At 47.2% G+C, this 26,600-nt stretch overlaps 1 protein-coding gene across 2 annotated transcripts in view; it reads left to right on the forward strand.

The window, feature by feature from the left end:
* The first annotated feature begins 348 nt into the window (after positions 1–348).
* The window catches only part of LOC127599722 (uncharacterized), a 31,855-nt gene continuing 5,603 nt past the window's right edge, over positions 349–26,600 (forward strand). The window contains exons 1-8 of one of the 2 annotated variants that reach the window (XM_052063901.1): positions 349–696; positions 9,828–10,024; positions 13,724–13,861; positions 14,073–14,190; positions 14,625–14,811; positions 24,306–24,447; positions 24,573–24,728; positions 24,838–24,893. In XM_052063901.1, the coding sequence (XP_051919861.1) occupies positions 577–696; positions 9,828–10,024; positions 13,724–13,861; positions 14,073–14,190; positions 14,625–14,811; positions 24,306–24,447; positions 24,573–24,728; positions 24,838–24,893 (1,114 nt within the window). In that variant the 5' untranslated portion in view covers positions 349–576. The remainder of the gene's footprint in view (positions 697–9,827; positions 10,025–13,723; positions 13,862–14,072; positions 14,191–14,624; positions 14,812–24,305; positions 24,448–24,572; positions 24,729–24,837; positions 24,894–26,600) is intronic. The other variant, XM_052063900.1, reaches the window with a different exon arrangement.

The raw sequence follows: 26,600 nt of genomic DNA on the forward strand, positions 1-26,600 counted from the left end.
GGAACTCCGTTTAATTATGGATAGATCATCTAAACAATTTTGCATAATAGTGGATATCGCTGCTGGGGGAGTACAGTAGTTTAATATTTGAATAACAAGCCTTCAACTCCCACCATCACAGTACAGGAGTCACATTGCAGAACACATTCATTCTTTATACATTCTTACCCACTTATTTTTCCTCATCGCTATCGTTAGTTGTCTGTAACCTTCGACTGTAGTCATATGTCTTTCACAGTCTAGTGCTAAAACTGGCTCAGATTCCATTCTTCATTTTTCTAGAGAATGAAAAATAAACCAGTTTAACCAACAACAAAAAACGAACAAAAAACCCAGTAGTTTCTTGCTCTCAGTTCCTCAGGTCAGTCATGCAACTATGACTTTACATACCCCTGAACTGAAGTTCATCCTATAATTATCAAGAATGAGATAAAGAAAATTATGTTTGAGGTGAGAAAAGAAGAAAAACATTTCACTTGGTATCAGGTTTGACCTGTTAGGTGGACTTCAAAGCAAAACACCTTTCAGAGCTGAGGAACTGACAAAGCAGACGAAGAACAGATTCCTGAAGACATCATGGCAGCATGTGTCCTACTAATGCTATTGGCAGTACTGAGGTTAACTTCAACTGAAGATTTTCATGGAGATAACATTAGTTTTATTAAGCCACACAAGGACCCTGATGGAAATATTCAGGTATCGTGTCCCACTTTATGCTAATGTTATGATTCATGTTTTCCGACTCAAGGCTTTGTGTGACATGCGCTAATTAACGAATGGTGCTTTTAATAGTAACTCAGTAATTAAATGAGTAAGATAAAGTAAACTTAGCAAGAATCACAACAACAATCAACAATCCCCTTCGCAATATGGTTTGGGCCTCCAATTGGATTGAATCGCATGGCTCTAGTCTGAGTGGAAATTTTCTCCCAATGTTTGTATAGTTTTTTTCTCTGATTCTTCCTGTTTTGGAAACTTAAATTACTGCAGAAAACTTTAGAGAGCTATTTACCTGTTTTGGTTTTCATTTAGCTTAAAACATGCTGATGACCCTGGAAGGTCCCTACACTTTTTGTTTGAATTTTAAAACAAAGCTCTCTATTCTCTATGTTTAAAAGTTCTTCATGATTATTTTTTTTAATGTTCTGCCAAAAATAACCTGGATAGTTCAGGAGGTCACTTGCCAAAGCTCATATCTCTCCCAAAACAGTTTATCCATGTGTCAAGGTATTTAAATGAGATATCTATCTCATATAAATCGTCAAAAATGCATCGTTCCTCTGCCATTTATAAGCGCTACAAATTAAACTGCTGAGATTATTTGTAACTATGGCAGAGGTTGAGCTAACAAAATATAATTACGTGTAAAACTGGAGGGTTGGGGGGAATTTCCCTGCTTGAGATAAATAAATAAATAAATAAATAAATAAATAGATGAAAAAACTGCATAGACCAGAATGGTTTGGTTGTGTTTTCATGCGGGTGTTGCTCGGGTCACAAGTAAGAGCAAAACAGCAGTAGCACAAAAAGCAAAACGAAACAGTTCTGCAGGCAATTGATCTCAGTTGTTTATTTTCCCCCTCAAGAAAAACTCTTCTTTTTCAATTGGGTGATAGAGGCTTTTGGTTACATTGCTGGTGGAAAATTTTGAAAACATTTGTCTGGGTCTATTTTTTTTTTTTTTCACAAAAACCTTGCGTTTGAATAGGGCGGTGAAGACTTCTTATGTCCACTGAAGGTCTCTGCATGTGAGTATGAATGTTTGTCTGCCTCATTGTGTCAATCCTCTGACTGAGATATGATGGATAAAGTGCGGATTTCTGACCTCAAATCAACTGGGATAGATGACAGCTTTCCTGTTCCCCCGAACAGGATAAGTGCTATAGAAATGGATGTATGAGAGTAATTGAACAATTCAATTCATATAAAATATTAGTCTGTTTTCAAGTTCTAATTTAAGCTCAGCAAGGGGAACACTCGTCGTTCAGCATTGTCACGGTTCTGTGTCAGTCTGGCCAGCAGGTGGTATCAGCGGACTTTTGTGCACACCTGCTGCCAATCTATGATTAGTCTCAGTCTGTATTTAAGGAGCCCTCTGATATGCACATATCGCTGGAGTATTGCATTTTTGCCTTGCTACTTCTGTGCTTATTGACTGCTATTGCTATAGACCTCGTCGTGTTTCGCTTTTTGAACTCTCGGTGCCCATTACTTTGTAAGTATTAGTGATGGGTCCATGAGGCCTCATGAGGCGTGTCGACACAATGACACACTGTGTTGATACTGTACCGATACTGTTTCGCTGACCACTGCCACCTGCTGGACCTTCAAAATTCCTGCAGCCAACCCATTTGACAGACTGAACAAACTGATTTGATGATGACGTGTATACAATGCACTACCTCACTCTACCCAATGACTGGTACTGAATGAGTTAAAAGCTCAGTGTAGCCACAAGCGCCATTGTTTATGTTGTTTATGCTGTTTATATTGTCTATACTGTTCAGATTACATGTCTTTTTTTATATAGTGTAGCTGCTATCTTTTCTTAGCTGCGTGTGTTTAATGCACAGCATGTTTACATGCATGTATGCACTGAGGATTGAGAGGAAGAAATTTCATCTATGCTGCATGTCATACATAAAGCATATTTGACAATAAAGATGACATTGACCCTTGACAATATCATTCACATCCATGCATTCATATTGTATCATTCAATGTGTTTCAATAATGTGAAATTCATGTGAATGAGGATGCTTGTGGGCTTTGTCTTCACAATTTTTTTTTATTTAGAAAAATAAGATGCTCCAGGCTCCGGTTTTCCTCCCACATTCCAAAAACATGCGTGGCAGGCTGATTGGACGCTCTAAGTTGTCCCTAGGTGTGAGTGTGAGCGTGGGTGGTTGTTCGTCTCTGTGTGCCCTGCGATTGGCTGGCAACCGATTCAGGGTGTCCCCCGCCTACTGCCCGGAGACAGCTGGGATAGGCTCCAGCACCCCCCGCGACCCTAGTGAGGATCAAGCGGCTCGGAAGATGAATGAATGAAAAAGATGCTCCAGTGTTTTAAATTTCAGTCTGTTGCATTTAATGCATGCTATTTCCTCTGTTGTGGAGAAGACACACACACAATGGAATAAGACATGTAAAAAATCCGAGAGGCACTTGGTGAGACAAGGAGATTTTAATGAATACCTTATTCTCCAAAAGGAGATCAAAATGGCTCTACGCGGCGGACAATTTGTATTTGTCCGGAAGCTGCTCCATAATATGCACGTACTGTAGCAACGTCACTCGAGTGAAGCGCGTCTCAGCACTCAGCAGTCGATAGTCTGCTGCTCTCAGCTGTGCGCGCGAGCACGTACTTGCGGCGCCGACCCAACCCACGCCACATATTAAGCTTTGAACTACGACAACAGCTAAGCTAGCCTAGCCGATGTAATGATGGTCAGCAGACAAGGTTTACGTTTTATGTGACTTTTAATAGCAACGTGGCAGAGTCATCAAACATGCGGTGTGCTGACTCGCAGTCACTTTCTGGAACTCCCCCTTAGAGGCGGGACCTCTCAATCAACTGGAGTATGACGTACAGTACAAACGTTCATAAAACACTTCTCATATAATAATAGCCTATTATATGACAGCCGGCATGACGCTAGAAGTCAGACGGACCCCTTTTTTTCTGATAATCAGTGTGTTTTCCGTATTGCCCAAACATATATTTTTATTCGAGCGAGGGTGGGGTTTCGGCAATCGTCATCGTGTAGCCAGACGCACTTCCTTAGGATACACTGTGCGGGCTTTTGCTGCGTCAACGCCCCCTGCACTGAGTCGACGCCCCCTGGACTAAGTGCCGCAGCTTGGACTGTGCCAAGCAGCAGATGCAGTCTAAACTGCACCGGTGCAGTTCAGGTGTCAATTAGCAGCCTGGACTGTGTCAACAGCCGATGCAATCTAAACTGCGCCGGTGTGTCAATCACGTGACGTAATGAAGCGGTACATGCACCGACATGTGGTTTGCTCTGTGAGCCCGGCGCATGCATCAACGCATCGGTGTCGCTGGACCCATCACTAGTAAGTACGGTTTTTAGTTTGTGAATTGGCTCTCGCTTGCATGTAGTGGTTACATTGTTTTTTGTTTGCCTTCGCAATTCTTCTTTTCCCCCCTTGCCTTTTGTGCAAGCGCTTTTTGTTATTTGTTTTTGTGCCCTCTGGTCCTTGTTTTGACCAGCGCTTTATGTTACAACTTTGTCGGTGCGGATTTTTGTATATTAAACCCTTTTTTCTACGGAGAACTTGCTTGGTGTCTGCACTTCTGGGATCCCAACCTTATTTTGGCTTGCCCGAGCGTGACAGAATACTCCAGCCAACATGGATCCCGCAGACCTCTACAAGGTTATGACCGCCTTGACCAGCCAAGGACAACTGGTGGGTCAGCAGGAACAAGCGCTCGCGGAACTCCGGGGCACAGTCTCCCTGCTGGCCCATCGACTCGAAATTTTGGGTTCACCGGTGGAGCGGGAACCCGATATCCCACACCCACCGCGTTATGGTGGTGAACTTGGGCTCGGTGAACAATTTCTTCACCAATGCTCGTTGGTGTTCGACCAACAACCATACAGCTATGCCAAGGATAAAACTAAGGTGGCATTCATAATGAGTCTGTTGACTGGTCAGGCGGCGTCATGGGCGTTGGAAGTGAGCAATGCTAAACCCGGCCTTCGGTCTTCCTTCCCTGAATTTGTGGCAAAATTTCGGCGGGTCTTCCACCATCCAGTGATGGGAAGAGAGGCCGAAGGTCGTTTACTAGATTATCGGCAAGGCAAGCAATCAGTGGCCGAATACTCTATTTCTTTTCGTATTCTGGCCGCCCGTAGTGGTTACGGGGACCGCGCCCTGTGTGGCTTGTTTCGCCGCGGGTTGAAATGTATCATTAAAGGACGAACTGGCAACCCGCGATGACAGCACCAATTTGGAAGTACTCATTAAGCTGGCCCTTGTTATGGACAACCGCCTGCGGGATCGCGAGCGGGAACGTAGGGACGAACGGGGAAATGCCAGTGTCCAGCCCCGACGTGCGAGCGGTCGGCCGGATTACCGCGAATCCTGGCGGCCGTCTGGACCAGAGCAGCACCCCGGTGCCAGGATCGTCGCCGCTGAGGGAGAGCCTATGCAGCTGGGCGGAGGACGTGTGGGGCCGGAGGTAGGACGACGACGGATTCGTGACCAGGCCGACGGCGGCCAACAAGGACATCGAGTTGCCGACCGTCCGATGACCCCAACCCGCTTTTCTACTCGCACGTACAACCGTGAGTCTGCACCCAGCACACAATATCGGGAGCCTAGAGGAGGGGAGTCCAGGTCGGGACTCTCCAAGAGACTTGAGCTGGACGGGGCAATCTATGGTCCTTCAAGGGCTTTTCCGGTTCGGGCACTGGTGGACTCAGTGTCAATAAAATAATCGTCTGATCCCAAGTTGACTAATGACCTGGGTTGTCCGATAGAGGAGTTAGATGTGGCTAAACGTGTTCACGATCTCGATGGGCGACTCCTGGCGGAGATAAAACAGATCACGCGCCCCTTAATGTTAAAGGTCTCTGGTAATCACGTTGAACAGAGGCGATTTTATCTTATGCAGTCTCGGTCCGTACCTGTTATCCTTGGGTTACCCTGGCTAAAGACCCATAATCCTGTCATCGCATGGGATCGCACCGCAATTGAGAATTGGAGCCCATTCTGTTACGCGCATTGTCTGCGGTCGGCAGCTGGGGGTAGAGGGCTACCTCGCACCGACCCGCCCAAAGCCATTTGCTTGGACAACGTTACAGATCCATGCGCACCAAATCCAGTAGACACTTAAACAGCTTCTTCCCTCTAGCCATTAACTCCTTAAACAGTCACTGACATAGTCACTCTTCTTGCACCACAAAATGGTACTACAAAACTACTGGTTACTCTAAAATGGTTCATTTAAGGTTCAATGATTTTGTTGTTTACGATGATACTAGTGCAGCGTGTTATACCGGAGACAAATTCCTTGTGTGTTCTACATACCGGTACTTGGCCAATAAAGATGATTCTGATTCTGATTCTGATTCTGATCTATCATGATTTACGCCAAGTGTTTAGTAAGGATCGTGCTCAATCCCTACCTCCACACAGACCGTACGACTGTGCTATCGACTTGCTGTCTAACGTCCCTCTACCGAGTTCTCGACTTTATCAGGTTTCACAGCCAGAACAAGAGGCTTTAAGGGAATACATTGATAGTTCACTCTCGGCTGGCCTCATTAGGCCATCTAAGTCCCCATTGGGGGCCGGGTTCTTCTTTATTGAAAAAAAGGACAAGTCGTAACCACCATGTGTAGACTATCGGGGACTAAATGAGATAACCATAAAAAACAAATATCCTCTTCCACTATTGGATTCTGCATTTGCCCCCCTCCAATCCGCAACCGTTTTCTCAAAACTAGATCTACGCAGTGCTTACCATTTGGTCCGCATTAGGGAGGGGGACGAATGGAAGACTGCTTTCAAAACACCATTGGGCCATTTTGAATATTTGGTCATGCCTTTTGGGTTAACCAACGCTCCTGCCGTGTTTCAAAGTTTAATCAACGACGTGTTGAGAGATTTTTTTGAACGTGTTTTGTTTTGTTTAATTAGATGACATATTGATAATTTCAAGGACAATCAAGGAACATCAACACCACGTCAGGCTGATTTTGCAACGTCTAATGGAAAATCGTCTTTTTGTAAAAGCAGAGAAGTGAGTTTCATGTTGGGTCTATTTCATTCCTTGGGTTCATCGTGGAGAAGGGCCTGCTGAGAGCCGATCCTGCCAAGATTAAGGCGGTGGTGGAATGGCCGACACCCACTATGAGGAAGCAGTTACAACGTTTCTTGGGGTTCGCTAATTTCTACCGTCGTTTTATTCGTAATTACAGCCAGAGAACACTTCCATTGACCCGGTTGACGTCCGTCAAAGTCCCGTTTCGGTGGGATTCAGAGGCCGACGGGGCGTTTGCCGAATTAAAGAAGTCATTCACTAAGCCGCCCGTGTTGCAACACCCTAACCCTGATATTCCGTTTGTAGTAGAGGTGGACGCTTCGGATTCAGGAGTGGGGGCAGTGCTATCTCAGCGTTCACCAGTCGACCAGAAGATCCACCCTTGCGCCTTCTTTTCACGACGTCTCAGTCCTGCTGAAGCCCACTATGATGTGGGAAATCGAGAATTGTTGGCCGTCGTGCTAGCCTTACAGGAATGGAGACACTGGCTCGAAGGAACTAGAGAGCCGTTCACCGTGTACACCGACCACAAGAACCTCGCATACATTCGCTCGGCCAAGCGTCTGAACTCCTGTCAGGCCCGGTGGGCACTCCTGTTTACACGCTACAATTTTACGCTCACCTACAGCCCCGGATCCAAGAATGTGAAACCTGACGCCCTATCTCGGATCTATGACCCAGCGGCCGAGAGCGGTGTACCCCAGAGCATCCTACCGGACCACCGCCTCATGGGAGCGCTTAGGTGGGAGATTGAGCGGACGGTACAGGAGGCCCAAGGAGGCACGCCACCAGGAGGGCGAGTTGATCAGGGATGTTCTCCTTCCTGCTCCTTTGCCAGCCTGGCGCAAGCGGCGTGGTGGACAAGTCAAGACCTGGGCCACCACGATGAAAGAAGACCTCGCGTATCTTTCCGGCCCCTTGGTGGTGGGTCTGAGACGGTGGAACCAGGACTGGCTGAAGCTGTCGGTTGACCTGGCACAGGATCGCCGCGCTTGGGCCGCCATGATCAGGGATGTCGTGCGCGCCAAGGAAGAAGCCGGTTCAACCCGCCCAGGGTGAAGGCCGTTGCATACATACATACATACAGGAGGCCCAAGAGGGAACCCAAGTTCCTGCGGGATGTCCTTCCGGAAGGCTATTTGTGCCCCCACATCTGCGCGCAGAGGTGTTGCAGTGGGGACACACATCGAAGGTGGCATGCCATTACGGGGTTAACCGGACATTGCATCTCGTCACTCAGCGGTTTTGGTGGCCTGAGCTTCGAAGGGATGTTTTGGACTATATCAAAGCCTGCTCCGTCTGCGCATGCAGTAAGGTCTCACATCAGCCTCTGGCTGGTTTGCTACGACCCTTACCTGTTCCTCCTCGACCTTGGTCCCATATTTCAATGGACTTTGTCACTGGCCTCCCTGTTTCCCGGGCAAAGACCGTTATCCTCACCATTGTGGATCGCTTCTCCAAGTCCGCCCTTTTCATTCCGTTGTCCAATCTGCCGTCCGCCCTAGAAACCGCCGACCTCCTCATCAGCCACGTCTTTCGCCTCCATGGGATCCCGCTGGATATTGTGTCGGACCGGGGTCCCCAATTCGTCTCCAGGGTGTGGAAACGGTTCTGTCGCGCCATGGGGGCAACGGCAAGCCTGTCGTCGGGATACCACCCCCAGTCCAACGGACAGACCGAACGGATGAACCAGGACCTGGAGGCGGCGCTACGTTGTGTATGTCTCCACCGTCCCTCATCTTGGGCCGTCCACCTGCCTTGGGTGGAGTACGCGCATAACACCCTGGTCTCCTCAGCCACAGGTCAGTCTCCCTTCATGTCTGCCTATGGCTATCAGCCTCCGCTTTTCCCATCACAGGAGGGGCAGGTGGAAGTTCCGTCGGTACAGCACCATCTCAAGCGGGCCCATCACGTGTGGAGGGAGACCCGGGCAGCCCTGTCGCGCACCGCCACCAGAAACCGGCAGATTGCAGATCGGCGACGTCGCCCGGCACCAAGCTATCAGGTGGGGCAGAAGGTGTGGCTGTCTACGAGGGATCTGCGTCTGGCCGGCACTTCGAGCAAGTTGGGGCCCCGCTTCACGGGACCGTTCATGGTGGAATCGATCGTCAGCCCCGGCTCCGGCTGCCGCCCACCATGAAGGTCCACCCAGTCTTCCACGTTTCCCTGCTTAAGCCGGTGGCCTCCAGTCCCTTGGCTCCGCCTCCCACCTCGCCTCCTCCTCCGCGGATTGTCGACGGTGACCCGGTGTACACGGTGAGGGAAATCCTGGACTCTCGGCGCAGGGGTAAGGCGTTCCAGTACCTGGTCGACTGAGAGGGCTACGGCCCGGAGGATCGGCAATGGGTCCCCCGCTCCTGGATCTTGGATCCGTCCCTTCTCCGCGCCTTCCACACTGCGCACCCATCGAAGCCAGGTGGTCCGCCAGGAGGCGTCCGTTGAGGGGGGGGGGGGTACTGTCACGGTTCTGTGTCAGTCTGGCCAGCAGGTGGCATCAGCGGACTTTTGTGCACACCTGGTGCCAATCTATGATTAGTCTCAGTCTGTATTTAAGGAGCCCTCTGATATGCACATATCGCCGGAATATTGCATTTTTGCCTTGCTACTTCCATGCTTATTGACTGCTATTGCTATAGACCTTGTCGTGTTTCGCTTTTTGAACTCTCGGTGCCCAGTACTTTGTAAGTATGGTTTTTAGTTTGTAAATTGGCTCTCGCTTGCGTGTAGTGGTTACATTGTTTTTTGTTTGCCTTCGCGATTCTTCTTTTCCCCCCCTTGCCTTTTGTGAAAGCGCTTTTTGTTATTCGTTTTTGTGCCTCTGGTCCTTGTTTTGACCAGCACTTTATGTTACGACTTTTTCGGTGCGGATTTTTGTATATTAAACCCTTTTTTCTACGGAGAACTTGCTTGGTGTCTGCACTTCTGGGATCCCAACCTTATTTCGGCTTGCCCGAGCGTGACAAGCATAGTGTACAAATGGAAACACGAGTGAGTTCTAACATTCATCTGATCTATTCTCCACAACTTGTGTCTGTAGGTGGCCTTCCATCACCGACAGAATGGCAGGAATAACTGTGTTCATTCAGCACCTTTTACATGTGAGGAGTGTAAAAGCTTCGTCCAGAGTATTGTCATGCAAACAGACCAGGACAACACGGGCCAGGGCAGATGGTGTCAGTCTGGCAGACTGACCCAGGCAAACGTCTTACCGAATGTTTCCCATATTTCTCTGAGGTACATGACCAAAGGCTTTCAGATTCCTGATCATTTTTAATGGCCTATGAACATATGTTACACATAAGCCGTCAAATGAAAAGCTGTTCAATGTTGACATTTTCTTCATGTATCTATTCGTATTGGAAGTTGCCAAGTTTATATTCATTTTATGGAAGACTATGTGCCATAATAGCTTTATGATAGATCATTGCACAATAATAAAGAAAAGGGGGTTAACTTAAGGTAAAGAATATGTATATCTTGGGCTGTCCAATTATTGACAGCAAAAACAATTGTCATAGCAGCATATTTTCTGCACTATAAGGCGCTTTTTATTATAATGAATGGCCTATTTTAAAATGGTTTTTGAATATAGGGTGCACTGCATTTATTATAAGATGCATGGAATAGAGGCTACAATAGTGGCTGCAGTTACGCTATGCATTCACTAGATAGAGCTACACCAAAGAGAATTCATACAGTGTAACCTCAGAAATAAGACCACCTATGTTACTGCTCAAGGTGGTCTTATTTTCGGGGTGGTCTGATTTCTGAAGTGGCATGCAGTAATGATAATGCAGAAGTAATGTGGCTCACATGCAACAATATACTGTAGCGTCATGTACACACAATGAGTAATAAATGATGGATTGTACATGCAACTGTATTGTACACAAAAGAAATTTAAGCATTTGAATAGTCTATGTATGTATAAGGCAAGAGAAAAAAAACTACATATCACCGCTGGCTCGCTCTCCTGACAGCTTAGCGCCTCCAATGTTGTGCCTTGTTTTGAAACGATCCAGCCAACCGTTGGACGCTTTAAAGACTTCGTCCTTTTTAAGCTCCTTCGCGTATTCTCATGCCTGTTCCTGGATCATCTGTCCTCTGATAGGGATATTCTGGCTGTGCGCTTTCTGAAACCATCGCCAAGTTAGCTCGTCCACGTCGTCGTAGTCACTTCGGTAGCACAGGCGTTTTCTAGAAGAGCTAGCGTTTGCTTGGTATGCGTCTAGGAGCTCCCGTTTCTTCTTCAAAATGGTTTGGATTTGAGTTTTTCCAACTCCAAATCGCTCAGCCAATGTTCGCTGGCTCGATCCTGGCTGCTCACTGGTTCGAATAACTTCAATTTTCTGTTGTAGCGTCAAATCAATTCTCTTCTTGCTTGCTACCATTTTCACACCTGGTCGCAATTATGAGGCGATAGCTTCCTGGGACCGGATATCGCGGTCGCAATTCTGAATTCCGGGGTGGTCTCATTTCTAGGGTTTCAATACAATAAAATACATAGGCGTTCTATTTGGGACTGTACAAAACCGGTCGTATTTTTAAGGTGGTCGTTTAAATGAGGTGGTCGCATAGCGGGGTTTCACTGTACAATACAGCTTTATTTAAATAGAGCTTTCACAACCACTGCAGCTGTAACAAGGCCATGAGAACTGGTCACAAACACGGACATGAAACATATTAATACAAATGGCATTAAAATACAATAAATGAAAGACAAAAGTTATGAAGACAATTGATTCAACAATAAGACACGCACATTTCGTGGGCTCGTAATTCACATATCCTTAGAAGTTGCTTATTTCGTTCTTGCTTTGTTTAGTCCAGGGGTCGGCAACCCAAAATGTAGAACCAGACCCATATTGGACCAAAAACCCCCCAAATATGTTTGGAGTTGCAAAAAATTAAAAGCCTTATATAAGCCTTACATTGAAGGCAACTACATGCTGTATGAATCTTGTTGAGGAGGGGATTTGTCCATTTCCTTACGACCCTCCTTGGACACAGGTTCTTTTATTTCTCTTTAAGGTGGAAGAAAGACCCAACACCACGTCGTCTTTTCTGCAGTTTATCACAACACAATACGAATCGATTCAGGCTCCCGAAAGTTTCAGATTTCGTCAGGAAGCGTAGAAAAAAAAATCCATCCAGTCACGAGATTATATCGAGAGAATATGATAATGAGAGGCAGGCAGTTCCGCTTCCATGCAAATTCTGGAAACAAAGAAATTAACATGTCATTTGACCCGGTGTGGCTGGAAAATTTTGGGAGTGGTGAGGTGAGACCAGACCACCACTCCCCACCATTGTCTTCGGTCTGAGCTTTGATGTGATGGCATGAACACACATACAGTATTTGAAATAAAAGTTCCTCTTTTGATGTTAAACATGTCCTCTGGAGGGGCCCCTAAAAGTAGTGGGGGTCAAGGGGCACTAAGGGTGATTGTAATTACAGTAAGCAGGAAATACCTTCAACAGCATACTACGTTCTTTCTTTCAAGTGTTTGAGCAGCTCCAAATAACAGAGGGGCTAAAAAAAAATCACAGTAAGGAATAAATTCCTTAATCTATATTAGCTATATTTGCCTACTATCAAAATGACTAAGTTGGCTACAAATACACACGATTCACGATTAAATGTTTTTCCCCTGCAATGCATTCTGTAGAGAAGCGGTGCCCAACCTTTTTTGACAGATCTACTTTTCGATCAACCAACCTCCCACGATCGACCCTTTAACGCACACGCGCATACACACGCATGCCATAATGAGCAACAGCCATAACAGCCACAAAGATGAACGGGGTATGGGATGCACTTTTGCAGCGTGTTTACGATCGTAGCTCACGTGTTGCATTTAAAATGCTTCTCTCAGCCATCCACATTCCCATTCTTTGCCAGTCCCATCGGTGAATTGTACATGAAATGCTGTTTTTTTTTTTTTTTTCACGACAGCCACCTGTCTGGCATCCCGTTCTGCTAATAGAAACGTGTGTCGCGGGCTATGACGCAAATCCTCATTGACAGAAATGTTTACATTTGATATTTATTCTACACCATTTTAAAGCATTGGAAAACGTTAAGAATGTGTGTCTTGTTTGTCTTTCTACAACAGCCATATTACCCCCCCAGCCCATCTTTATACATTTTCAAACATTTTTTGAAAAAGCTCCAGGGAGCCGCTAGGGCGGCGCTAAAGAGACGAATGCGGCTCTAGAGCCGCGGGTTGCCGACTCCCGGTTTAGCCAATGGTTAGCTATGCTATTGGTATTATATTCATTTTATTATGGCTGCGCAGAGCTCACAAAGTAGTTGTCTGTTTGTTGGAGTGTATGTTGGCGATGCACATGTCAATTAGTGTCATGTAGAACCCTTTTATGTTACAATTGGTTCCTGCTAATCACCACGAGATGACATTGAAACACTAACAGGGAAACCACTCAATGGGAATATAAAGAGACTGTGACAACATATATGAGCCGCATCAGATTATCGGGCACACTGTCGGCTTTTGAGAATATTGAATGCTTTTAGGTGCGCCTTATAGTGCGTAAAATATGGTATTTATCTCAACATGCCACTTGACAAAAATGAAACAGTGAGTACCCGTTTGTAAGTCACCCTGCTGTGCTAAACCCGCATGCTTAATTTTGGACCAATTTACTATTTTTTTCATGTTAAACAGGGGAACCACTTTACAGTATAAATCAAGTCTACCGGTACTTCTTATTTGATAGGCGGCTTAAGTCACTCAACCCTGGAAATTTTGCGTTGTCAGCCCCTTTCATTCTCTTTCATTCTAGTCACCGACATTTGTGTCACATTGGAACAGGACCATATTTCTGGAATGATGAATGTTGAAAAAAATGTGTTTTGAGGCATATTTATTCTGAAAACTAATGAGAGAATGGCGATGACAATATTTCTTTCAGTAACAAAGGTTGCTGTTGGGCAACTAACAATGACATGAAAACTAATTGGACAGACTATGCCCATATGGACCTCAGAACACGATCGGACACTGAAGCCCTTAACAACTGTCCCGTAACAACTACGGTGTCCTCCCTAAGGTAAATAAACGTTTCCTAAGACCCAATATGCAATAAACCACATGACAGAAGATTAAACAGTTAATTTTGAATTAACTATATGTTTGAAGTACAGTTGTTATCAGCAAATGGATGGATGGGTTGGATTGTGGAACTTGCAATTTCAATGAGCTCCTGATCAAGGACTGAGGTTTTTCTGTTGACTATGAATAATGTGACTGTTTTCATGCAGGGTGCACCAGAACTGTTTTTCAAATATTCATCTTTTAGCATATGATCCAGATGGAGATCACGTGAAGTGTCACTTGCCTGCAGATGCTGCGGTTCATAAAAATATCACTCTCAATGAGGTAATTCCTGAATATTTGTTACCTATTTGTTAAAAGGGCAACATAGTTTGTGGCTTTTTATGTAAGCATGGCCAACCAACAAGATAGAAAAATATGTATTCGGTTGACCGCCGCTCTTAATGGGGGATAGGGACCAATAATGAAAATCCACATAAATTGACAGCCATTGAAATGCCTTGTGGTGGGAGGGAGAAATTGTTGCTTAAAAACCCAAAATATTTTTCAAATTATGTTGAGTTATATTTCCTCCGTGAAAAAATGGAGGGAAATGAAGAGAAAATCCTGGCAAAAAAATTCACACATTTGCGTTCCCGCGGGTGCTGAGTATGCGGGGGTCGACAGTACCTCTCTGCGTTCAAAATACAAAATTGTCAAAGAATAATAGAACATGAATGGTAATGACCTGCTCCGTTTCATTTTTTTCCTTGAACCAGAATACTTGTGCACTTGAAAAGACAGGGCATGTCAGCGAAGGTGTCTATGTATTTGAAGTCATGCTTCAGGATTTTCCCACGAAAAGAATCAGTTTGTCCAATGGAAATGGAACCTTGAAATACTGGGAAACCTCAGATGAAAACGCATCACCTCTTTGCAAGCTAAAACTGCAGTTCTTACTCGAAAGTAAGTGATTCTTTATCTATATATATATTGCGCGTCGTCCCGCACGCGGTCTGTCCTTCCGTCTGTCCCTTTTCAAAATGTACCTACTTCACCGCGCCGCTGCGCCGCTCAGGCAGTGGCTCACTACGATCGTGCGGGCATCTTAGCGAAAAAATGTTGTCTACCCACAAGCATTGCAATGAAATTGTTAGTTATTTAGTAGAGCTAAACATCTCTTTATTTTTGCGATAAGCAATGAAGATGAACAAAAAGTTGAACCAAGCAACAACACTTTTGTGGGCCAAAGGCCCACCTTACCAGCCTTCCGCAGGAACTAGCTGATGAGCCGCCCGGAGGGCGGCGAACCACCACCTTACCAGCCTTCCGCAGGAAATAGCTGATGAGCCGCCCGGAGGGCGGCGAACCAGCTAGTATTCTCTAATTGTGAAGAGTTGACAAAACTTCTTTAACAGATTGACACCAGGAGAAAAAAACAGATTGTAACACCAGTCTGACATGCTGGACATGTTCTTTGACTGTCCGGAGAAATAAATTAGATTGTCAACAAAGCAAACAAGAAAACTGGTCTCATCAGATGTCATTGATGAGAGCCTGAAAAACAGCTGCTACAGTTGTAAGTCCAAAAGGCATTACCAGATACTCCAAGTGGCCAAGAGAGAGAATCCCCCCTTTTATTCTCACCAAGAGGTCCAATTTGGAAAAGATTGTTGCTTGATGGAGCGGGCCAAAGGCCGAGTCAGTGAATGAAAGAGGATACGTGTTCTTCCCCATAATGTCATTTAGGATCCGGTAGTCCTTAAAGGGCCGAAAAGTGTTGTCCATTTTATCAACAACAAAGAATCCTGCCCCCAGTGGGGGCATAACGAGGGACTAATTAGTCCTGCAGCAACGGAGTCGGCTATATAAACCTCCATGGACTCCCTGTCAGGCCTGGACAGGTAAAAAAAAATTGGAAGTGTAAGGAGCACTTATCACACTCGTAAGTTCCATGAGGTGGGAGAGATGACGCATGATCCTTAAACCTCCTTTCGGTCATTATGATGGTGAGCTTAACCGTTACAGTGGACAGCTTGTCAGGTTGTCAGTGTGCATGAAAGGGTTTAAGTTAGTTAGTGAGTTAGGGAATGTAGCAGTTTGCAGTCATTTTATCTTCATATACAGTATACCGTTGCAAACTAAGAACTCAGGTCCTCATTTGGTACAGTTGAAATAGCTATGCCCCTAACAAACAGTCATAAGTCTTCCTTTACATTTGACCGTTTTAAACTCATTTATTTAAGGTTATTCACAAACATTGTACTCATTATGTTATATATTATGTCATTTTTCATTTGCACTACAAATGGAATCTTGCTACTTATGGTCATTTAGTCACCGTTAGAGTGTGCCGGTGTGGGTTTTCTCCGGGTACTCCGGTTTACGGTTTACTCCCACATTCCAAAGACATGCATGGCAGGCTCACTGAACACTCTAAATCAGTGGTTCTTAACGTTGTTAGAGGCACCGAACCCAACCAGTTCATATGTGCATCCACCGAACCCTTAGCGAAAAACAAAAATATGATTCAAGAAGTGTTCCGGGCGGCCCAGTAGTCCAGTTGTTAGCACGTCGACTTCACAGTGCAGAGGCACCCGGTTCAATTCCAGCTCCGGCCTCCCTGTGTGGAGTTTGCATGTTCTCCCCGGCCTGCAGGGCACACAGAGACGAACAACCATGCGCACTCACATGCACACCTAGGGACAATTTAGCGTGTTCAATCAGCCTGCCATGCATGTTTTTGGAATGTGGGAGGAAACCGGAGTACCCGGAGAAAACCCACGCAGACCCGGGGACACATGCAAACTCCACAGAGGGAAGCCGGAGCTGGAATTGAACCCGGTACCTCTGCACTGTGAAGTCGACGTGCTAACTACGATCGTGCGGGCATCTTAGCGAAAAAATGTTGTCTACCCACAAGCATTGCAATGAAATTGTTAGTTATTTAGTAGAGCTAAACATCTCTTTATTTTTGCGATAAGCAATGAAGATGAACAAAAAGTTGAACCAAGCAACAACACTTTTGTGGGCCAAAGGCCCACCTTACCAGCCTTCCGCAGGAACTAGCTGATGAGCCGCCCGGAGGGCGGCGAACCACCACCTTACCAGCCTTCCGCAGGAAATAGCTGATGAGCCGCCCGGAGGGCGGCGAACCAGCTAGTATTCTCTAATTGTGAAGAGTTGACAAAACTTCTTTAACAGATTGACACCAGGAGAAAAAAACAGATTGTAACACCAGTCTGACATGCTGGACATGTTCTTTGACTGTCCGGAGAAATAAATTAGATTGTCAACAAAGCAAACAAGAAAACTGGTCTCATCAGATGTCATTGATGAGAGCCTGAAAAACAGCTGCTACAGTTGTAAGTCCAAAAGGCATTACCAGATACTCCAAGTGGCCAAGAGAGAGAATCCCCCCTTTTATTCTCACCAAGAGGTCCAATTTGGAAAAGATTGTTGCTTGATGGAGCGGGCCAAAGGCCGAGTCAGTGAATGAAAGAGGATACGTGTTCTTCCCCATAATGTCATTTAGGATCCGGTAGTCCTTAAAGGGCCGAAAAGTGTTGTCCATTTTATCAACAACAAAGAATCCTGCCCCCAGTGGGGGCATAACGAGGGACTAATTAGTCCTGCAGCAACGGAGTCGGCTATATAAACCTCCATGGACTCCCTGTCAGGCCTGGACAGGTAAAAAAAAATTGGAAGTGTAAGGAGCACTTATCACACTCGTAAGTTCCATGAGGTGGGAGAGATGACGCATGATCCTTAAACCTCCTTTCGGTCATTATGATGGTGAGCTTAACCGTTACAGTGGACAGCTTGTCAGGTTGTCAGTGTGCATGAAAGGGTTTAAGTTAGTTAGTGAGTTAGGGAATGTAGCAGTTTGCAGTCATTTTATCTTCATATACAGTATACCGTTGCAAACTAAGAACTCAGGTCCTCATTTGGTACAGTTGAAATAGCTATGCCCCTAACAAACAGTCATAAGTCTTCCTTTACATTTGACCGTTTTAAACTCATTTATTTAAGGTTATTCACAAACATTGTACTCATTATGTTATATATTATGTCATTTTTCATTTGCACTACAAATGGAATCTTGCTACTTATGGTCATTTAGTCACCGTTAGAGTGTGCCGGTGTGGGTTTTCTCCGGGTACTCCGGTTTACGGTTTACTCCCACATTCCAAAGACATGCATGGCAGGCTCACTGAACACTCTAAATCAGTGGTTCTTAACGTTGTTAGAGGCACCGAACCCAACCAGTTCATATGTGCATCCACCGAACCCTTAGCGAAAAACAAAAATATGATTCAAGAAGTGTTCCGGGCGGCCCAGTAGTCCAGTTGTTAGCACGTCGACTTCACAGTGCAGAGGCACCCGGTTCAATTCCAGCTCCGGCCTCCCTGTGTGGAGTTTGCATGTTCTCCCCGGCCTGCAGGGCACACAGAGACGAACAACCATGCGCACTCACATGCACACCTAGGGACAATTTAGCGTGTTCAATCAGCCTGCCATGCATGTTTTTGGAATGTGGGAGGAAACCGGAGTACCCGGAGAAAACCCACGCAGACCCGGGGACACATGCAAACTCCACAGAGGGAAGCCGGAGCTGGAATTGAACCCGGTACCTCTGCACTGTGAAGTCGACGTGCTAACTGGGCCGCCCTGTTAAAACATTGAAAGAATACATTTAAAAATCACCCGGCGTACTATCACGACAGTCACACATTGCGTACTGAGCAAACTAAATGTCCTGCGGCACCGATTGGACAAGCGATGTAATGTGATCATCTGCCGCCAGTGATGGCCAAGCGGGCGTGTCATAACTAATTGACATGTTGAGTTGGGTGTGTCTTAACCTCCATGGTAGAGACTCCGGCGAACCCCTGAGACTGATTCTTATTGAGATAACCTTAAATGATATTTCAAAGCTTTTTAAAATTTAATCTGCTATAATTGTCAAAGTACAGCAAGCGTCAGTGGAGAGCTAATGTGAATGAAGCATCATGTAATGTATAGGTGTCAAACTCAGGTCCTGGAGGGCCGCTGTCCTGCATGTTTTCCAAGTCTCCCTGTTGCAACACACCTGATTCAAAGGATCAGATCATCACCAAGCTCTGCAGAAGCCTAACATTGAACCTGTTCATTTGAATCAGGTGTGTTGCAACAGTGAGACATGGAAAACATGCAGGACAGCGGCCCTCGATGACCGGAGTTTGACACCTATGGTGTAATGAATCTTTAGCTGAAGCAATATCCCAGCGGTTCAGGAGGCTTTATTTTGGTCATCACTTGGCAGAGACAGAAGCAGGTAGCAAAACATGTCGACAACAGTTTATTCTCAAGAAGGAAAGGGGAACTCAGCATGCAAACGGTGGAGGCACAGAGGACTGGCTCATTGGCATTTCAATCACAGTGTGATTATCTGTTTGTGCCTGACTGCGAGCACCGTCTGGTATGGCTAAAGAGGCCGATCCGGGAGTGACAGTTCCTGTTGCAGTGGATGCACCTGAACACACAGTTGGAGGGGGGCGCTTGTTTGTCCTGGCTGTTCTTTATCCTGGCTCTCTTGCCTTCTGCCGATGCTCTCATAATCTCCTACCCTCTGCACAGACCACGTGCCAGTTCTTGTTTCCACTTTGGGCGGTTCTGGGCCAGTGACTCCCATCCCTTCACATCCAACTCAACAGCCTTCAAGTCCCTATTGCAAACGTCTTTGAAACGAAGCTGTGGCGGCCCTGTGTTCTCTTTCCAACTGCAAGTTCTTCATAGAGCAGATCTTTGGGGATCCTACCGTCCTCCATCCTGCGGACGTGGCCGAGCCACCGAAGGCGACACTGTTGAGCCTCTTTTCTTCCAGGACTCACTGCCATACAGTAGGGTGCTGAGAACACAGGCCCTGTAGACTGCCATCCTGGTGTTGGTCGTCAACTTGCTGTTCTCCCACACGCGTTTGGTGAGCCGGGCAAGAGTTGTGGTGGCTCGGCCGATCCTTCTGTTCAGTTCAGGGTCCAAGTCAAGCGAGTCTGTCACCGTGGAGTTAAAGTAAGTAAACTCCTTGAGCACATCCAGCTGGTAGTTGTTAATGGAGATGGTGGGTTGGCTTTCCGTGTCCTGAGTCAAGATGTTGGTCTTCTTGAGACAACTGATGGTCAGCTGAAAGTCGCTGCACGCCCTCGAGAAACGATCCATGAGATGCTGAAGATGTTTTTCCTTGTGGGCAGTGACAATCGCATCGTCCGCAAACAGCATGTCTCTGATCAGGACTTTGCGGATCTTGGTCTTGGCCCTCAGTCTCGCCATGTTGTAGAGGCCGCCGTCAGAGCGAGTATGGCGGTAGACACCCTCAGTGGAGTTCCCGGAAGCATGCTAGAGCATGACAGCGAAGTAGATGCCGAAGAGGGTTGGAGCAAGCACACATCCCTGCTTAACACCGCTTTTCACATCGAAAGAGGAATATGTTACGCCGTCAAACTGGACGACACCCTTCATTCCGGAGTGGAAGGAACGAATGATGCTCAGCAGCCTCCCCGGGCAACCAATCCTGTCAAGGACTTTGAGAGGCCGTCGCGGCTCACAAGATCGAAGGCCTTGGTCAGGTCAATGAAGGCAACATACAATGACTGGTTCTGCTCTCTGCATTTCTCCTGGATCTGACGGAGCGAGAAAATCATGTCGATGGTGGATCGTTCCGACCTGAAGCCACACTATGATTCGGGGTACACCCTGCCAGCGAGCTTCTGGAGTCTGTTCAGGACCACACGGGCGAAGAGTTTCCCCACGATGCTCAGTAAGGAGATGCCTCTGTAGTTGTTGCAGTCACTGCGGTCACCTTTGTTCTTGTAGAGCAGGGGTGTCCAAACTTTTTGCCAAGGGGGCCAGATTTTATGTGGTAAAATGTCGGGGGGCCGACCTTGGCTGACATTCTTTACATTGAACAACAATATTGTTCAAGAAATTTTAGTAAGCCAGTCTGTTTCACATTTCCATTTTTATTTTAATTTCAACAATCTTAAGAATTTCTTTGCGATTGGCCGGCAACCAATTCAGGGTGTCCCCCGCCTACTGCCCGAAGACAGCTGGGATAGGCTCCAGCACCGCCCGCGACCCTAGTGAGGATCAAGCGGCTCGGAAGATGAATGAATGAATGAATAAGAATTTCTTTTGGTTCATTTGAAACAGGTATATCACATGCAACTGCTTATTCACTTGACTTTTTCTTAAACAGAAGTCTCCTGAGTGCAAATTGATTGATTTGAAACATAAAATGTATCACCTTGACTTTTCAATAGTCACAAAACCTTTGACTCGAACAACAGGGAAATGAACAAGCAATACACATATCCACAACTGCAAGGATCATTTGAAATATGACGTATCAGTCAATATAAACACGGAGTGATGTCTTGTTAACTCGTGAGTGATGCCCTCTAGTGTCTAAATGCTATTACTCATTTAGTGAATCCTATTACTCATTTAGCCACTAGAGGGAAGCAGTACTCTATGAAACATCACTCACCAGTCTACGAGACCTCAGTCAATGCAACACGTGTTCCATTGCGCCCAACCTGCGGGCCAGACGGCACTGATTTTATGACAGGGGCCGAGGGCCGGATGAAATTCGACCGCGGGCCGGATTTGGCCCCCGGGCCGGACTTTGGACATGCCTGTTGTAGAGGGTGATGATGTTACAGTCACGCAGGTCTTAAGGTACCTCACCGTCTTCCCAGCACTGGCAGAATAGGTTGTGTAGGTGGTGCAGCAGAGGTTCTTTGCCGGTCTTGATCACATCTGCTGGGATACCGTCAAGGCCAGGAGCTTTCCCGATGGGCAGGCTGTCGATGGCTTTGCTGAGCTCCTCAAGGCTTGGTAACTCGTCTAGCTCCTCCATGACGGGTAGGCGCTCAACAGACTCTAGGGTGGCATCGGAGATGGTGGTTTCTTTGCTGTAGAGGTCTGAGTAGTGCTCTACCCACCGCTCCATCTGCTTGCTCTTGTCTGTGATAGTCTCGCCTGTCTTCGTCTTGAGGGGGGCTGTCTTGCTGAGTGAAGGATCTATGGCTTTCTTTTCCCGTCAAAGATGCTTCTGATGTTGCCGGTGTCTGCGGCTCGTTGGATGCCATCACAGAGATCCATTCAGTACTTGTTGGCGCAGCGCCTCGCTGTAGCCTGGACTTGACTTCTGGTAGCTCGGAGAGCCTGCAGTGTGGACTGGCAGGGATGCTGGTGATGTTTCAGCAGTGCTGTGTGCTTCGCTTCCATTACGGCACTGAGTTCCGTCACGTTTGCCTCAAACCAGTCCTGGCTTTTCCTTGTTCTCTTGCTGAAGATGAAATGGGCAATGTCGTGGATGGTGTTGCGGAGGAGGTCCCACCTCTGTTCCGCGTTTCCTTCTGGTGGTTTCTTCTCCAGGGCGTCTTTCAGGTGCCGGGCGAGTGCCTCCACCATGTCCACATGGTTTGCCTTGGCTGTGTCGATGCGGGGCTTGCTTGGTGGCTTGGCTCGGTGTAGCTTCTTGGGCTGGAGTCGGATCTTGCAGCAGACCAAGGAGTGGTCTGTGTCGCAGTCAGCGCTGGGGTAGGAGCGTGTGGTGAGAATGCTGCTTAGCTGCTTACGGCGGGTCAAGATGAGGTCCAGCTGGTGCCAGCGCTTTGAGCGGGGGTGGCGCCACGACACCTTGTGCTGCGGTTTGCTCTGGAAGAAGCTGTTGGTGACACACAGGTCTTGAAGTGTGCACAGTTTCAGGAGACGTTGTCGGTAGTTGTTCATGTCACCCACTCCCAAAGGGCCGAGGCAACTGGGCCATGATGTGTGGTCGGATCCAACGCCGGCGTTGAAGTCCCCAAGAAGAACAAGTTGGTCGGTGGGTTGATCTTTCTGGATGGCTGCCGACAGCTGGTCATAAAACTTGTTTTTCGCCTCCTGCATGGAGTATAGAGTAGGGGCGTAGACGTTGAACAGGGTGACAGTGCCGACTGCAGTGTGAAGTCGCAAGGTGAGAATACTCTCAGTCGCTTCTCCACCAGGCTCTATCATGCTCAGCAGGGAGTTCTTGACAGTGAAACCAACGCTGTGCTCTCTGGTCTCGTCGGCAGCTTTCCCGCACCAGTAGAAGGTGTAGTCTTTCTCCAGGAGAGATCAAGTTTCAGCAAGGCGGGTTTCTTGCAGCACAGCAACGTCAATGCCTCTCAGCAGCTCGTTGCTGATCACTGCTGTCTTGCGGACATCGCTGATGTCCATTAGGTCTGACGTCAGACCGGTTGTCCTAACATTCCATGTTGCAAGTTTTAACAAGCTTTTGCTCCTTGTTGTGTTACTTTTGTTGTTTCCTGGTGCATCGGTTTTACAGTCCACCTTTCAAACTATTCCTGGTCCTAATCCCTACGCACCCATTAAGGAAAGTGAACTGTGGCGGGGTAGCACCTTACTGTCAGGTGTGTATGGAGGACCTGGTGTTGCCTATGCGCTAGATACCCCCTCTCCACGCCGTTGATGTTGTCCAAGGGAAGGACGGGGCCCAAGCAGCTTGGCATCGACGTCGCAGAAGTTGCCGGGCCGCTGAGAGAGTTTCACAACGCACTGCCTTAGGGACTCCAACTCCGGATTTGGCCTCTGGGTTTACTCCCGAAGGAAGATTGCCGACCAAGGCTAAGGAGCTCCTCCCACCCCACGGGTCGCAACTCGCGGCAAACGACTCTCCCCATTTGTCGCCTCTTACGAACAGCAAGGGGGTGCTAGGGACTTATTCTACACTGGGCCCCCACAGGGAAGAGGAGGACTGGCTCACTGGAGAATATTCAACAGAAGTGCAGTGGACACCAGCAAAACATGTGGGATGGCATTCCCAAATGATTCTCCAGCAGCATCTTGCTTGCAGAACAGGCCTTTTATGGAGAGGCTGGTGACCATAATGCAACCTGGTGCCAGCCCTTCCTGCCAGGAGAAAGAGCCCCCACACACACGAACAGACCTGCTATGCACTCTAAAACAGAATCACGACAGTCATGCCTCAACCCCTGCGACCAAACTCCTTTGAATTCTGCATTTTCAAGTGCATTCATTTTATTTCAATGCACTGCAGCCATTGATGCCAAGATTTCAAAGTCACGTTCCGCAGGAAATCATGCAACTCCCATGCAGTCATGATGAGTTCAATCAAACAAAACATGGAATTTATGTGGTTGCTGGCTGACCCGGAAAAAATGATACATTTCATTTTTGTAACTCAGCCATTTTGTTTGACTGGCACTTCCAATTCCATAGCTTTTAAGTTTATTGTGCGCTTGCAGTGCTCTCCCAAAACAGAGGGGGCATTTCTGCAAAGTGTCAGGCGTCAGCTACAAACATGGCCGAAGAGCTGTATTTGTTTTCCTTTCAAGATGCACAAACAAAGTAGCAGCCAGTAAAGTCCTTTGTTGTTTTTCTGTGTCTCAGTAATTGTCTTTTTTTTTCAGTCCTGCCTTCACTGCCGATTTGTGAACTTGGTCATGTGCAACCCAAGTTCTTGGACCCAACACCCAAACATGGTGATGTGCTTCATGCTACAGTTGGTGATGAATTTATTCTTCACGCCAAAGCACAGGCTCATCGTGCTACGTAAGGCCTCCCTTCCATTCATCATTTATTATCTCGAAAACATTTCTAACATAACTGAGATACATGCTACCAAGACATTTAGAGATGATTACTTGGCTTTTTTTCCTGTCTTTGTCTTCTCGAAGCATTAATGGCTTTCAGGTCAGCGGCCCGCACAATATGAATAAAGAGTTCGCTGATGGTGAACACGGGATAGCTGGTCTTACCTTAACCTGGACACCACAACATAGTGATGTGTACAGAGTTGTACCAGTCTGTTTCACTGCAGAGACAAATGAATCGTAAGAGCTCAATGATATTGACAATGTTGGATTCATTTTTGTTGTTGTTTATAAAAAACAACAACGACAAAATTGGTAACATTGACCTGTTATCTGCTATGTATTTCAGCCAATCAGCGATGAGGTGTGTTGTTGTCATGGTGAGCAAACCAGCAGCCTTTCATGGTTCGTTAATCCAATTTATTATTATTATTTTTGTTCTTGTATTATCCATCCATTTTCAACACCGCTTATAATAAAGAGGGTTGTGGGAATAGCTGTAGCCTATCCCAGCTAGCTGACTTCGGGCGAAAGGAGGAGTAACCCCAGAACCTTTCCCCAGCCAGTCAAAGGGCACATATATAGAGACAAACAACCATACACACCCACATTCACACCATTCCTAGGTGGGAACCGATCCCACGCTGCCCGCACACAAGTCAGGCCAGTGTACCACTACGCCATCAGTATTCATTCATTTTCCGATCCGCTTTATCCTCACAAGGGTCACGGGGCGTGCTGGAGCCTGTCCCAGCTGTTTTCGGGCAGTAGGCGGGGGACACCCTGAACCGGTTCCCAGCCAATCGCAGGGCACACACAGACGAACAACCATCCACGGTCACACTCACACCTAGGGACAATTTAGAGTGTTCAATCAGCCTGCCATGCATGTTTTTGGAATGTGGGAGGAAACCGGAGCACCCGGAGAAAACCCACGCAGGCACGGGGAGAACATGCAAATTCCACACAGGAAGGCCGTAGCCTCTGTGTGTGTGTGTGTGTCTGTATATATCTATATATATATTGCGCGTCGTCCCGCACGCGGTCTGTCCTTCCGTCTGTCCCTTTTCAAAACGTACCTACTTCACCGCGCCGCTGCGCGCCGCCACTGCGCGCCGCCACTGCGCGCCGCCACTGCGCCGCTCAGGCAGTGGCTCACTACGATCGCGCGGGCATCTTAGCGAAAAAATGTTGTCTACCCACAAGCATTGCAATAAAATTGTTAGTTATTTAGTAGAGCGAAACATCTCTTTATTTTCGCGATAAGCAATGAAGATTTAACAAAAAGTTGAACCAAGCAACAACACTTTTGTGGGCCGAAGGCCCACCTTACCAGCCTTCCGCAGGAACTAGCTGATGAGCCGCCCGGAGGGCGGCGAACCAGCTAGTATATATATATTCATTCATTCATTCATCTTCTGCACCGCTTGATCCTCACTAGGGTCGCGGGGGGTGCTGGAGCCCATTCCAGCCGTCTCCGGGCAGTAGGCGGGGGACACCCTGAATCGGTTGCCAGCCAATCGCAGGGCACACATAGACGAACAACCATCCACGCTCACACTCACACCTAGGGACAATTTAGAGTGTTCAATCAGCCTGCCATGCATATTTTTGGAATGTGGGAGGAAACCGGAGCACCCGGAGAAAACCCACGCAGGCCCGGGGAGAACATGCAAACTCCACACAGGGAGGCCGGAGCTGGAATCGAACCCGGTACCTCTGCACTGTGAAGCCGACGTGCTAACCACTGGACTACTGGGCCGCCCGTATATATATATATATATATATATATATATATATATCCATCCATCCATTTTCCAAACCGCTTAATCCTCACTAGGGTCGCGGGGGGTGCCGGAGCCTATCCCAGCCATCTTCGGGCAGTAGGCTGGGGACACCCTGAATCGGTTGCCAGCCAATCGCAGGGCACACAGAGACGAACAACCATCCACGCTCACATTCACACCTAGGGACAATTTAGAGCGTCCAATCAGCCTGCCACGCATGTTTTTGGAATGTGGGAGGAAACCGGAGCACCCGGAGAAAACCCACGCAGGCCCGGGGAGAACATGCAAACTCCACACAGGGAGGCCGGAGCTGGAATCGAACCCG

Source organism: Hippocampus zosterae, chromosome 4, assembly GCF_025434085.1.
Source record: "Hippocampus zosterae strain Florida chromosome 4, ASM2543408v3, whole genome shotgun sequence".
NCBI lineage: Eukaryota > Metazoa > Chordata > Actinopteri > Syngnathiformes > Syngnathidae > Hippocampus > Hippocampus zosterae.